The sequence below is a fragment of the Balaenoptera acutorostrata genome, chromosome 11 (assembly GCF_949987535.1).
Source record: "Balaenoptera acutorostrata chromosome 11, mBalAcu1.1, whole genome shotgun sequence".
Lineage (NCBI taxonomy): Eukaryota > Metazoa > Chordata > Mammalia > Artiodactyla > Balaenopteridae > Balaenoptera > Balaenoptera acutorostrata.
This window is the reverse complement of record NC_080074.1, coordinates 84224439-84239803: the sequence shown is the minus strand read 5'-3', so window position 1 is coordinate 84239803 and position 15365 is coordinate 84224439. Positions and strand designations below refer to the sequence as shown.

The 15365-nt window shown below is 42.7% G+C and overlaps 1 protein-coding gene across 1 annotated transcript in view; it reads right to left on the bottom strand.

Annotated features, from left to right (window-relative positions):
* Positions 1-200: 200 nt before the first annotated feature.
* The window catches only part of LOC103003381 (glutamyl-tRNA(Gln) amidotransferase subunit C, mitochondrial-like), a 47378-nt gene continuing 32213 nt past the window's right edge, over positions 201-15365 (bottom strand). Inside the window, exons 2-3 of the mRNA XM_057557557.1 lie at positions 571-673; positions 201-505 (exon numbers count right to left, since the gene is read on the bottom strand). Coding sequence (XP_057413540.1) covers positions 201-505; positions 571-673 — 408 coding nt within the window. The remainder of the gene's footprint in view (positions 506-570; positions 674-15365) is intronic.

Genomic DNA, 15365 nt, shown 5'->3' with positions numbered 1-15365 from the left:
CTTCCATTGGCATCAGGGACTCTTTGCTTTGTTTTGGCTAGATCTTTCCCAATTCTGTCTTCAGAAGAGTTAGTTACTAAAAGACCCCTAACCATCACTTTTTTCAGGTGACTGGCGGGAATGAACATTCGTGTTCATAATAACAAAATAGTCGTTGCGCTTCCACGTGTTCATAGGGCACCCCTTCGCAGAATAGGTACTCAGCAGTGTGAGAGGGGCTCTTTTTCATCTAGCTTTGGCCAAGAGATACGACCTGGGGGGGCCACAAAATACTCCTCCACATCTCGACGGGAGTTTTGTAGCAGTTCTTCGGCACAGTTGCCTTCTACCACATTGTCGGATCTCAAGCACAGACATCCATCCTCCAGGACTGACCGCACGGGCCCCACCCGGTCCGTGGCCACGGCGCAGAGCCGGTAGGCGAACGCGATGGCTTTCTCCGGCCGTGCCACGGCCCCTCCGCTGCCGAAGTCCGCAAGCGCTAGCGGCTCCAGGATCTGGCCCACTTCCCTGGGGGGGGGGATAAGGCGGAGGGTGTGGGTCATGTGTGGTGCCCGCTCTACCTCCCACCGCCCTTCAGCACCCGCCTAGATGCTCCGGCCTCTACCCGGGGACCCGCCTTGGAGGTGAAGCCCCGGCGCCCTCCCGCCAAGGCCCAAAGGCCCAGCCACACCTAACTCAATTCTTGAGGATGACAGAAGGGATTGATGACACTGGAAGCAAAGTTAAAATTATATACCAACCAAATAACAGTGTTCCAAGACTCCACAGACCATGCCTCTCAGGCGGTCCCCGCAGTTTTCCTTCTTCTTTAGTCCCTGGATGACATCAAGTTACTGGGGTATGTTTCCTCCCACTGATGACAGTTCCAGCTGACTCTCTGCTGTGGGTTGAATACTTTCCCCTCCTCCACAATTCATGTCTACCCAGAACCTGTGAATACGACATTATTTGGAGTAGGGTTTTGCAGATGTGATCAATTTAAGATGAGGTCCTATTGGGTTAGGGTAGGTCCTCCTAAATCCAATGACCAGTATCTATAAAAAGAGGGAAACAGATACAGAGGAGATACAGGGGAGAAGGCTGTGTGAAACCGAGGCAGAGATTAAAGTCATGCTGCCGCAAGCCAAGGGGAACACCAAGGATTGCTGGCAACCACCAAAAGCTATGAAGAAGCAAAGAAGAATCCTTCCCTATAGTCTTTGGAGGGAACATGGCCCTGCTAACAACTTGATTTTGGACTTCTAGCCTTCAGAACTGTGAGAGAATAAATTTCCGTTGTTCCAGCTTGTCGTAATTTATGATGGCAGCCTTAGGAAACAGATACACTGTGCCTGCTTCCTGAAATCCAGGACTCTGACATCTGTCCTGGCTCCAGTCAGAAGAAGTGGGAAAAGAAGAAAAAATATCAGTTCACATCAAAGAATCTCCCTAAGATTACTTCCCATCCCCACTGTCACTGAGAAAGCTTTTAGTGTATTTCATAGGGAAGTTCAGCTGACTGAACAGCTGACTTCTTGTCAGACTAGGCTGGGAGTGGGAGGGGTGGCTTACCTTTGTAGGCCCCCTGCTCAGAGAGCCTTCCCTTGGCATCAAATCTGAAATAGCCCCCCCTGCCACCGCACTCTCTAGCACATTACTGGGCTATATATTCTTCATAGCAACACCTGAAATTATCTTGGTCACTCAATTTTTTAATTGACTGAAATCATACCCCCCCCCCCGCCCAGAAATTTAAGGTCTATGAGAACAGACCTTGTCTCTTTGTTTCAAGGCCAAATCTGAAGTTCTCAGAACAATGCCTGAAACATAGCAAGTGTTCAAAAAAATTTATTGACTGACTGAATGAATAACATTGCCAAATGCATAATAATGTCAATTCCCAACTTAGAGTAGAGATCTTCACTCAAGAGAGAAACTCTACATGTCTCCTAGAAGGGGGATAGTAATAAAGGGTGGGGGTCATTTATGTTAATAGGCTATAAAAGGAAGACTAGGAAAGATGGTTTATGACACGCACATGAATAGAGTGGATTCTAAAGAATCTTCTTCCTCCTAGAAGTGAAGAGTAGGCCTACAGACATCCAAATGTATCTTGGCTTTAAGGCAAAAGGATGCTGCGTTCTGTAGCAGGCATGTGAAAGTCATCACATGATGTGCTAAATATATGCAAATAATTAAAGTGAATTATTAACATTCAGACCTTACATGATGTTGAATTTACTGTTGTCCAGGATTTTTTCTTCTTTTTCTCACAGGTCAGAATTTTTAAAGCAGTTCTGAATAGAGGGAAGTTTTTATCCTACTGGAGTCTTACAGCATGGAATATCTTATCAGCTCTTAGAGCTATGTATGCTGGAGTGCTTCAAACAGACAGAAATAAGAGGGCTAGCACTTTTAGTTGACAAGGCTGGATGCATTAGACAGATGACCTTTCATAAGAAGTCCATTCCTTGAGTTAGAAAACACAGCCAATCTCCACCCAACCTGAATAAGATATGTTGGTCAGAGGCACAAGAGCACAAGCATGCCTTTATATTTCACTTTAATAAATTCCTGCTTATTGCACCAAAAGGCAACCTGATACGGTTTTGGACAAGTCTTTGAAAAAGTATATCTTCCTAATGAAAAATGATTATTGTATCGCTGAAAACTGGGAAACCACATACACCAAATATGTGTATTTTTCCACAGCATTTTATAATGTTGAGAAATCATCCTAACTAATCACCCAGGCATATTATCAAAAATTGAGCAAGGGAAAATCGAAATATGAAGTTAAGTGAAAGAAAGCAATACGATTAACAAAGGAGGAAAAGTCACAGTCAAAGACCAATTTCAGTCAATTCACTGGCAGTGTCTGAGGTGGTAGATTTCAATGGATAAGTTGAACAGACAGATTTGTGTGTCTGAGGCTTTAGGGAGGTATCGGTTTGGGAGACTTGGCATTCAGGTATCTGTTACAACTACAAGAGTGTGTGAGGTCTGCCAGGGAAGACACGTAGAGCAAAAAGAGAAGAGAGCTAGTGGGAAAATGAGTGAATATCGAGACCTATGGAGTGGGCAGTGGAAGAGGAGCTTAGGAAGTTGGCCAAGAAGAAAGGATTAGAAGGGCTTAAGAAGCCTCAGGAAAATATGGTGTCACCAAAGCCAAGGGTTGAGAATTTTAAGGAAGAAGTAGTCTCCAGCAATACATTCAGCAGAAAGATCCACTAAAATAAGGACAAAATGTAATCAATGGATTTCTCAATAGAAAGTCACTGATTGCTCTTGAAAATCGTGTTTTAGCAGAATGGTTGGGACAGAGCCAACCATTGGGACAGAGGAAGCGAAGCCTTCCGGTAAATGTAGACAACTTTCAAAAGTCTGATGGGTAGAGGAGAAAAGAGATGGTAGAAGAGGTAAGGGCAGGTGGAGGGGCAAAGGAATCTTTTAGGATTTTTAATAGAAAAAGATCATTTTCCCTTCCATTCTGAACAAAGAAACTCAAACAATACTATCTAAGGCAGTGCCTCTTTTAACTGTTCCAGTTGCATTGTTTTCTTTCTGTTAAAAATCTTTTTGGTAAACTAAACAAACAAAAATAACAAACACAAAATAGTCTTTCTTTCACTGGATCCCATTTGACATGTAAGGAAAGCAAATATTCTGATTGTGTTCTATTGCTGAAAGATGTATATAAATAGGTGTACTAATTCAGCAAGTCTTTGTACAACTATTGAGTATCCTCAGGTTTTTAACTTAGGACTTGTTTTCCTGATTATAAAAGTTATAGACACTCATTGGAAACACACACACACACACACACACACACACACACCAGAAAAGAAGTAAGAAGGAAAACATTGCTTTTTAAAAACTGCCTGTAAATGTGAAATTCTGCTAGAAATTCCAGTTGTCTGTTCAGGCGGAAATTTCAGTTGTCTGTTCAGGAAAGGTAGATTTACTTACGATCTGACATGTGCATGTTTATGACTGTTGGAGTCTTTCTGTTTGTTCTTGAGTCTTAGTTTTTAATGTAAACAAGATAATACTCAGAATGGGTATAAGTTTGGTGGAAATATAAACTGTTATTACCTTTCTGTATCAGGACCTTTAAAAATTACCATCCTCTAACCCAGTAATTCTAAGAATTTAGCTAGTGAAATGATTAGAAGTTGTCACAAATATTTAAGTACAAGACTCATAATTGAATCTTGGAAAAACAATCTAAAATCCAATAATGTAAAATCATTAATAAGTATGGTAAATCCATGCGATACAACCAGTAAACTCAGAATTTTTTCAAGAATATTTAATGACCTGGGAGAATGTTTGTGATACAATAAAAATTCAGGTTGTAGTTTTTCAGTATGTTCTGAATGTTGTAAAAAGAAAACACACACACATTAGTATATAAACATTTAAAAATTGTCTTGAAATAAAATATATTAAAAAATTCAGTAAGATGCTAATAGTTCTGTATCCAGGTGGTTCTGTTATGGCTGATTTGTATTTTCCTATTGTACACTTTTCTGCATTCCTAAATTTTCTACAATGACATGCACTGTTTTTAATAATCAGGAAAAAATTAATAATAAAAATGAGGTATCTGGGGTTGAATCTGTGAATTCTAATAACTGTGTACCAAAACCCATTAAGTTCAATGTCACTCAAACCAAGTGAACTTGAAGCTTTCTAAAAACCTTGGAGTTCTGAAATGATACAATGCCATTCTGTGAATGATGCTTTCCTTGGGAGCAAATCAGCAATACTCCCAGTGTTTGGCAAGCAGACTTTACAGGGAACAACTTTAGGAAATTTAGATAGTCATGTTAAAAATGGTAGTGTAGGGACTTCCCTGGTGGTGCAGTGGTTAAGAATCCGCCTGCCAATGCAGGGTACATGGATTTGATCCCTGGTCTGGGAAGATCCCACATGCCGCGGAGTAACTAAGCCCGCGTGCCACAATTACTGAGCCTGCACTCTAGAGCCCACGTGCCTAGAGCCTGTGCTCTGCAACAAGGGAAGCCACCGCAATGAGAAGCCCGCGCACTGCAACGAAGAGTAGCCCCAGCTCGCCGCAACTAGAGAAAGCCCGCGCGCAGCAGCGAAGACCCAACGTAGCCAAAAATAATAAATAACTTAATTAATTAATTTAATTTAATTCCAAAAAATAAAGGTAGTGTATTGGTGTTTAAATTAGTCACACAATGGTTGATTAAAATGAAATTATTACGCAATATGTTTGCAGTTACCCCAGAGCCAGCGATAAATCAGGTACAGTGGTAACTTGTTCTTGCTAATGCTGACATTTTTTCCTTCTATGGGCAGAATGCTCATGAGTCTGGCTATGCATGAAAAATGGCATGAATTTCCTTAGAATCAGAACCACTCCCTATGTGTCATTTTTTCCCCAGGGCTTTATTTAGAAATCTAGAAAGAGAACGTATCTGTATGTCTATGTGTTTCTTGTTTTTGAGCCACACTGTCCAGGAGAAAACAAAGGACAATTTTACTGGAGCCCCTTTATGTACAAGGCACGGTCCTGGGTGCTAAGCCAAGGTGCCATTCCTCACCCACAAAGCCTGGGATCCAATCTCACCTGGTGCAGGTGTGTCAGTCCTTAACCTTAAAGAAAGTCTGGGCAGCGCACAACTTGCTTTGATTCAACATACCTTTTCATGGCGGGAAACCAGTTCCTGACCTTTCTGGAAGCACAGCCTTCTATGAGCTGGTTAGAAATTACATCCATCCCAAGCTTGAGGCTACTTCTTAGCATTTTCTCACAGACTGTCCTACCCTTGAAGACATCCAGGGACTTTCACCACCCCACCAATTCTACATCACCCTCGCCAATAGCTGTCATGCCTGCCACACTGCCCTGTTGTATCAGTTTCCTATGGCTGCTGTAACAAATTACCACCAACTTGACAGCTTAAAAACAGCACAGATTTATTCTCTCATAGTTCTGGAGGCCAGAGGTCCAAAATTGGTTTCAGTGGGCTAAGCCAAGGTGTCAGCAGGGCTGTTCATTTCTGGAGGCTCTTGGGGAGAATCTATTTCCTTGCCTTTTCCAGCTCCTAGAGCTGTATTCCTTTTTTTCTTTTTGGTTGCATTGGGTCTTTTTTTTTAATTGATTGGTTTTTTAAAAAAATTTATTTAATTTTTATTTATTTTTATTTTTGGCGGCGTTGGGTCTTTGTTGCTGTGCGCAGGCTTTCTCTAGTTGCGGTGAGTGGGCTTCTCATTGCGGTGGCTTCTCTTGTTGCAGAGCATGGGCTCTAGGTGGTGGGCTTCAGTAGTTGCAGCACATGGGCTCAGTAGTCGTGGCACACAGGCTTAGTTGCTCCGCGGCATGTGGGATCTTCCTGGACCAGGGCTCGAACCCGTGTCCCCTGCATTGGCAGGCAGGTTCTTAACCACTGCGCCACCAGGGAAGCCCCTGCATTGGGTTTTAGTTGCAGCACATGGAATCTTCGTTGAGGCATGTGGGATCTTTCCTTGTGGCGTGGTCTCTTCGTTGCAGCACTTGGGCTTCTCTCTAGTTGTGGTGCATGGGGTTTTCTCTTCTCTAATTGTGGTGTGTGGGCTCCAGGGCGCATGGGCCCTGTAGTTTGCGGCACGCGGGCTCTCTTGTTGAAGTGCGTGAGCTCAGTAGTTGTGGCGCGCAGGCTTAGTTGCTCCGCGGTATGTGGTATCTTAGTTCCCCGACCAGGGATCAAACGTGCGTCCCCTGCATTGGAAGGTGGATTCTTTACCACTGGACCATCAGGGAAGTCCCTTCTTGCATTTCTTGGCTCATGGACCTTTCCTTCATCTTCAAAGCCAGCAGCATAGCATATTTATTTTTTAAAAAAAGAGTTTTTTTGATGTAGACCATTTTTAAAGTCTTTATTGAATTTATTACAATATTGCTTCTGTTTTATGTTTTGGTTTTTTGGCCACAAGGCATGTGGGATCTTAGCTCCCCAAGCAGGATTGAACATGCACCCACTGCATTGGAAGGCAAAGTCTTAACCATTGGTTCGCCAGGGAAGTCCCAGCATAGCATCTTTAAATCTCAATCTTCCTCTACTTCCATCTTCACATTGCCTTCAGGCCCACTTGGACAATCCAGGACAATCTCCCCATCTCAAGATCCCCAACTAATCACATCTGCAAAATCCCTTTAGCCATATAGTGTAGCAGCCATAGGTTCCAGAGATTAGGACATGGACATCCTAATGGTCATGGGGAGGAGGCAGTGGGGACAGAAGGGCACCATTCAGCCCACCACACCATTTGAGGCTGGCCAGCTACTACTACCTTAGGCACCCTGAATTAAACATGCCGGTGCTTCTCAGGGGTGCTTTGTCATATGTAACACCTATGTGAGGTGGCATTTTTATCCTATGTTAAGAGGGCATGAGAGCTGAATGTCAAACTGTTCAGCAGGCTCTAGAGTCAGACTATCTGGATTTCAATCCTGGTCTCTGTCCGTTAACTGCTTACAAGCTATGTGACCCTGGGAGAGTTCCTTGACTTCTTTAAATCTCAGTTTCCTTGTCTGTAAAATGACATCTGTCTTCTGGGTTATTGTGACATTTAAAGGAGACAGTCCTTGTAAAATAATTAGTACAGGGTCCGGCATATAGAAAAATATTCAATAATTATTCTTTCTTATTAGTATTATTAGTCTATCTTCCTTACTTTACAGATAAAAATAAGAGGCTTAGAAATATTAAGTGATTTATTTTTGCCTCACACCCTTGGTCTCAGAATCTATAGACAGGGTGAAAACAAGTGTGACACTGGAGTTATTTGTACCCAATTGAGAAATCCCCTTCACTTACCTGCCCAAATGCCGCCACTGTCGCCTGGCTAACTCTGTGCCCGACACCAGTGCACGAGGGCCTCTGAACTGCTGGCCACCATTTCACCTTCGGTTCTCCTTGCCTGCGAGGTGGCTCCTATTTTATCCTGCTGCTGTCCCCACACAGGCCCTCGAACCTGTCACGGAAATACTTGCTGTAGTCACTACTTTTATTAATGTTCCACTATAGAATCTCATTGCTACTGCCTGCTGAATTTGGATGTCGAATTTGTGTTTCAAAATTGACATGTCCAAGACCAAAATTTTTTATTGAAGTATAGTTGATTTACAATATTGTGTTAGTTTCAGGTGTACGACAAAGTGATTCAGTTATATATGTTTTTTTCAGATTATTTTCCATTGTAAGATGTTGAATGTAGCTCCTTGTGCTGTACAGTAAATCCTTGTTGCTTATCTATTTTATGTATAGTAATTGTATCTGTTAATCCCATACCCCTAATTTATCCCTCCCCCCACCTTTGTTTGTTATCTATGTCTGTGAGTCTGTTTCTGTTTTGTAAATAGATTCATTTGTATTATTTTTTAGATTCCACATATAAGTGATATCATGTGATATTTGTCTTTCTCTGTCTGACTTACTTCACTTAGTATGACAATCTCTAGGTCCATCCATGTTGTTGCACATAGCATTATTTCATTCTTTTTTATGACTGAGTAATATTCCATTACATATATATATCTCACATCTTCTTAACCAGTCAAGACCAAACTTTTCAACACCTCCCCTCCCCTAATGGCTCTTTCCTGAATGATGCTCACCTCAGTGAATGGTGACACCATTCTCCCAAGTTGCTCAGAACAAATACTTCCATGCTTCCTTTTTCTCTCACACCTTGTGACCAACCTGACAAGGCTATTATAATGTCTCCCTTCAAATACAGTGTCTTCTTACTACCCAGGCTAAGGCACCATCATCTCTTATCTGGATGATTGTCACCCAACAGCTCTCCGTGCTCTCATTCTCACCCTCGCAATCCTTCTACACATAAGTCAGATAATGTCACGTCACCGTTCAACCCTCTCCAGGGGCTTACGGCTAATCTTAAACAAAATCCAAAGTGTTCATCACACCTACAAGACTCTGTATGGTCCGGCCCCTGCCTACTTCTCTGATCTCATTTCCTACCTTTTTCCTTACACCTCTTGAGTCACACTTGCCTTCCTGCTCTCTTGGGAGCTCCCCAAGCATGTGCCTGACTCAGGACATTTGCATATGCTATTTCCTTTGCCTAGAATACTCTTCTCCCTAGATAGCCACACTGTTTGTGTCCTCACTCCATTCAGATCTTTGTCAAATACCATCTCCTCATAAAGGCCTTTCTTTACTATCCTATGTAAAAAAGCATTCCATCACTTCATTTTCTTTAGAGTGTTTATTATTACATGCCACTGTATTATATACTGTGTTGTTTATTGGTTTATTACTTGTCACTCCACTAGAATAGAAGCTTCATGTTCACTTGGTTTGTTTGTTTTTTCCCTCCTCCCTCTTAGAATCATGCTTGAAATCCTTTTTTTTTTTTTTTTTTAACTTGCTATGAAAATATGGGGCAAAGAATCCCACATTCCAGATATGGTCCTGTTATCTCTTTGCTTCATGGGTCAGTTTATTTTTTTTTCAGACACCAAGTCCTTTTAGAGGTGATGATGTCATCCCTCAGTTTTTTCTGCAAACAGTTTATGTTCTTTGCTATTTCTTAGGACTATTTACAATTTCCTGTTGGATAGGATTTTTCCTGTTGGAATTCTATTTACAATGATTTTCCCGTTAGTTTAAAATCTCACATAGACACACACAGAGTCTTTTTTTCCCACCATTCACCCATTTTTCAGCTATTTATTAGCTTTGGTTTCAGAGGCATTGTAGAGTGTATGACCTTCCAGCTCTGTCTCACTGATTGAGATGCTTATGTTACAAAGAAAAAAAGCCCTAAAAGGTCAAGTAACCACAGGAGAGCAGAACTGCAGTGTATATGGTACGGGAAGTCAGGCCTCAGAACAAAGGTGGGTGCTGTGCTGGGATGCGGTGGGCAGGGCTCCTGCTGTCTCTGGGATGGCTCTCCCGAGCTTGCAGTTTGCTGCAGCTGCAGTGTTTTGGGAGAGTAGAAGTCAGGAGTAGGTAGGATGGGGGCAGTAACTGGGAGGTGGGCCATCAGCAATCCCTATCCTGTCCTGGCGCAAGTGGTACTAGGGTATCCTAATTTCTTCCTTTTCTTTTCTTCTTCTTTTTTTTTTTTAAGCCTACAACCTAGATATCTGTTTGTTTATTAATTCAACATGTGGCTCTTGAGCAATATCTTTCAGTCAGGCACATCGATGAATGTCTTGTTTCCCAAAACCATATAAGAGTACTCTAGGACCCCATGTATTTAATTACATCTTCCTCCGTTCATCCTATAGGTGAAAAAACTTTGTCTACAAAATTGTATTTATTAAGTAACAATGTTTCTGTTTTCCATTATTACCAATCACTTTCATATAGAATTCTCAAATGATACTTCTAATTGGCATGATATACCCAGAGAGATGAACTTAGTTGATATAATTTAAATCAAACGCTAAGCAATTTGATATTTTAGTCTCAGCAGTCTTTAAGTTGGAGATTTTGTGATTTTATTTGTTTCTTGAAATATGGAAAATAGCTCAGAGATTTCCAATTTGCTTCTCCTTAGCAATTTCTCCCTTTTCTTTCTCTCTTTCCTCTCTCTGCTCCTCACCTTTCCTCTCCTTGAAACTCATACGGTCTTACTAGCTCTCTGCTGTAAAGTAGAAGAAAATAGTGGCATGAAAATACATTCTTTAAAGAGCAAAGTATATAACTGCAACAGAAAATCTGGGGCTGCTCAGGAAAAAAGGGGCAGTGTGGCCAGGGTGCCTCGTTTGTTTGTTTTGTTTTGTTTTGTTTTATTTGTTTATTGAAGTATAGTTGATTTACAGTGCCGTGCCAGTCTCTACAGTACAGCAAAATGACTCAGTTATATTGGATTGGCCAAAAAGTTCGTTTGGGTTTTTCTGTAACATCTTACATCTTCCGGAAAAACCCGAACGAACTTTTTGGCTAACCCAAAACATAGATATATATACATTCTGGGCTGCCTTGTTGAGCTTTACTCTGCAAGGCTGGCCATGACTAGTCTCCTTCCTTCTTCTCAATGCCAGTCTGACCATTGCAAGGACATAAGAGGTGGAGGGGGTGAGAAATACTGCCGGGATGTAAGTCTGCCAAGTCTCAGAGTCTGTCTCTGCTTTCCCAAGCCTCTTCTGTAGAGAGGCCCTGGCTCTTTCTTTTACTCATATTTTGTGCCTACTATGTGCCAAGTATTGGTGCTGTGCATGCAGTGATAATAAAAGTAAAACAGCCCCTTGCGCCAGGAAGAAACACAAGTCATTGAAGGAATTGCAAGTGTGATGAGCGTTACCCCAAAGCATGTTGAGGATACCATGGAAGCACACAGTGAGGGGCTGATCTGCTTCCCTTTACCTGTAGGTTCAGCCCTGCCTACAATATGAGCCCTTGCCCATCAGTTGGTGAACCTTCAGGATTAGAAAATGACCTAGAAAACCAGGCGCCTTGGACATCCATGTGGACCCACCAGATATCAGCCTTCCCCAGTCATCTGCCAGGTCAGCCCAGTAAGTTTGGGTGGATCTCCATTCCACTGTCCTGCAGTCTAGTACTTTGCTGGTGTTTGGATCCTTTCACCCTTCTTAGCTCTTTCCAGATCCCTCTCCTATAAGACTAAATCCTTTCTCTCATATCTTCAGCCACTGACTAGGTTCTGCTAGGACTGGAATGTTCTCCATCCACCTGACTTTGATTCTAGCCTGTCACTGGGACTCACGCTGTCATTCCCTCCCCTCCAGACTGGACCAACTTGCCCAAACCCAACCCAAGCTGGCCCTGAACCACAGATGGTTTCCCGAGCTGGTTTGGTTGTCCCCTCTGTCCTTATTCTTCTGACTCCTTGTTTCTCTCTCAATCCTCTTTCATTTTGCTGTGACCCAACAGGCTCTGTGGCTAAGTCTGAGCTGTGACATTATTACCCAGAGTACCCTGGGTTGGTTGATAATTGAACACCTATTGATTTGTCCTTTCTCCCTTGTATGCGGTGTAAGTATTGACTATTCATTCAACAAAAATTTTCTGAGAGTCCACCATCCACCAAGAACTATTCTGAGCACTGAGGAAACGCCAGTGAATTAAACAAGATTCCTGTCCTTCTAAGCATGTCCATCCTGTATGTGCTCTCTGCGAACATTGATCTTTAAAATCAAACACGCTCTGACATGAGATCAGTGGGTCTTCCACTTAATAACAAGACACACTGTACCTTCAAACCCCCCCAGTTTTCCCAGATGATGGAGCCAAGTATTGCCTTAATTCCATGCCTCTCCCTTCGTCCATCGAAAATGAATTCCTGGGACTTCCCTGGTGGTCCAGTGGTTAAGACTTTGCACTTCCACTTCAGGGGGCATGGGTTTGATCCCAGGCTGGGGAGCTAAGATCCTGCATGCCATGCAGCGTGGCCAAAAAAAAAGAAGGAAGGAAAAAGAAAATGAATTCCCATTTGGACCATTTCCAAACCACCCTGCTGTAAGCATGACATCCGCTCACAAATCGCTACACCAAGTTTATAAACTACCACTGATAAACGAGGTTAAGACTTGGAAATCAAATAATTGCCCTTTGAGACTTGCAGACTAGACAACACAAATTGCTCATTGCTGACAAAGAGATTCCAAGCTAATATTTCTCATTTTGGAGGCTTTAACCATGCTATTTAAGGGAACACAAATTGACTTTTGCGCTGATTAAAATCTATTATAATAACATGGATCATGTTTGATAAATATTCCCTTATTTCTCCTTCTAATAGGAATAGTAATTTGATGATACACACACACACACACACACACACACCCACTTTCTGTATGGGGTGTGTATAGCCGTGAATGTATATGTAATTGTCTAGGCAGTTTCTTTAGCTGTTTTCTTCTATGCTTTTCTCTCTTCCCAGCTTCAGAGTTTTCCTATTGACTCTAATAATTACTGAGCAAACAAAAATATTACTTATCTATCAAGAGCAATTACTACAAAGAAAAAATTTAAAACTCATGCCCTAGGACTGAACACTTTCCTTGAGCCTTGAGACAAGTGTTGCCCCACATGCTGGCCAGGTAGCAAACCAGATGAGGTCAGGATGGTCTTCCTGATTCTTCCAGCAAGCAGAGGATGTGCCAGTGATGTGAGGCAGAGCAGGGCAGGCATCAGATGGGCGGAGTGGGTAAGTGGCCATGTGGTGTGATGTGAGAGATTCCCACAAAAGGTACTGGATTGAGAAAGTCCTTCTCTACTACAGGCAGAGCTGTGATTATTGGAATTAATGTGGGGAGAGCCTCACCGTTCTTACTCTTCTTGTATCTGCCAACATGTTCTTCAAACAGGAGGTAAATCCAAGGAGGAAGCCTCTGTCCTCAGGTCCCTGGCCACTGGTTTGGAGCCAAGCATTGTCATAACCTGTTCTGGATCCCAGGCAACTGTCCCTGGCCTCCATAGATAGAATCCCTCTTCATTCTTCCATCCTTGCTTTCACAAACATTTAGCAGTGCCTTCTAAGAGCAAGGCCCCACATGAGACTCTGAAAACACAAAACCAAATAACATAGATGTCCCTTCGCTCAAGGATCTGATGAGAATTTTAAAAAAAGAAAGAAACATGTAAAAAGAGTTGCAAATAAGGAGCTCTTTGTGGTGATGGAATAGTTCTGTGTCTTGATTGCAGTGGTGGGTCCACAAACACACACAGCTGGGCAGTGGGAGGGGCAGGGCCACATTGAGGCTGCAGCATACGCGGTTGGTGACCCACCAACATCCCCTGACACTCACAGTTCTGGTGCACACGTGCTGATAACTTTCTACCACAAACACCTACAACTCTGCCTAAGGGTGTTCTCTGGCTAGGAGCTTGTGTGACCTGTTCACGAGGCCGCCTGGAATGAGAGGGACTTAATGCCCCTGAGAGCAGTCCTCAACCAGTGGCAGAGAGGAAGGAGTGGCTCTACACAGTCTCTTGGAGGTCCCGGTGGAACTGAGCTTCAGTTGCCCATGGTGGTAATCTGCTCATTAACATGCCCTGTGTTGGTCCCTCTCCCCCAGCCCCACTTCTCTCTCTCTCTATTTCTATCCCTCTCTCCCTCTTTCTCTCCTCTTCTCACTCCCCACTTCATTCCTCTACTTGGGATTATCTCCAAATAAACCATTTGCATCCAAATCTTTGATTCAGGCTCTGCCTTTGTGGGAACTGAACTCATGACAAGGGCCCAGCTGAAATTAGTGAATCAATGAGTAGTGATACCTGCCTTCCAGGGTGTGATACTCTAGTGTTGCTTGGTAGCCAGGGTATGAAAAAAACAAGAACAGATAATCCAAACCACAAAGGGCAGGAGATTTTGCAGCAGGTATGGGGAGAATAATGAGGTAAAGGAGTTTAAAATACGGGCAAGAGACTGTTTGAAATGGTCAATCATTAAGTCTACAATGACTAGAGAGGTGACTAGAAGATCTGAAGCAAAAGAAAAACAAATGTATGATGAGACTCGAGCAGGCTAGTTGAGAGGAAAAGAGGATGTGGTCAGAGAGAGGGACGCCTGATTTAGTAATTTTAGAGATGGGGCAATTTGTGCAGACCATGGCCAAGAAAGTAGGTGACGACAGAGTAACATCAACTGTATTGTATTGTAAATGAGGAATTCAAGAATTCCTGAGACTGGAAAGGGTATGGGTTGTCCATACAGATATTTAAGTCACCTTGGATGATAGTCAATTGGAAGACTGTACTAAGTGCCAAAGTCTATGATTAATAAGGGGAGATTTATCAGAAACTGCTGATGAGGAAGGATAGTGGTTGATATGACTGAATGGCATGATCCTCAAAGAATCAGTAATTGAAGTCATCTTTCTGTGTCAATATAGATTTACATCATTCTTTATATTTTTTATAAATTTATTTTTGGCTGTGTTGGGTCTTCGTTGCTGCGTGTGGGCTTTCTCTAGTTGCGGCAAATGGGGGCTACTCTTCGTTGCAGTGCATGGGCTTCTCATTGCGGTTGCTTCTCTTGTTGCAGAGCATGGGCTCTAGGCGCGTGGGCTTCAGTAGTTGTGGCTCACGGGCTTTAGAGTGCAGGCTCAGTAGCTGTGGCGCACGGGCTTAGTTGCTGCACGGCATGTGGGATCTTCCCGGGACAGGGCTTGAACCAGTGTCCCCTGCATTGGCAGGCAGATTCTTAACCACTGCATCACCAGGGAAGTCCCAGATTTACATCATTCTTTTTAAGAGCCGTAGAGTAGTCCAGGGATGCATGTACCACAACTACTTAAATAGCCCCTACGGAGGAACATTAAGGTTGTTTCTCATTTTTCAAAATGGTAAAGTCTGAATACATCTTTTCAAATGTGTGTAATAATCTCTTTGGATTAAAGTCCCACATGCAGAATTGTTGCACCAAAGAGT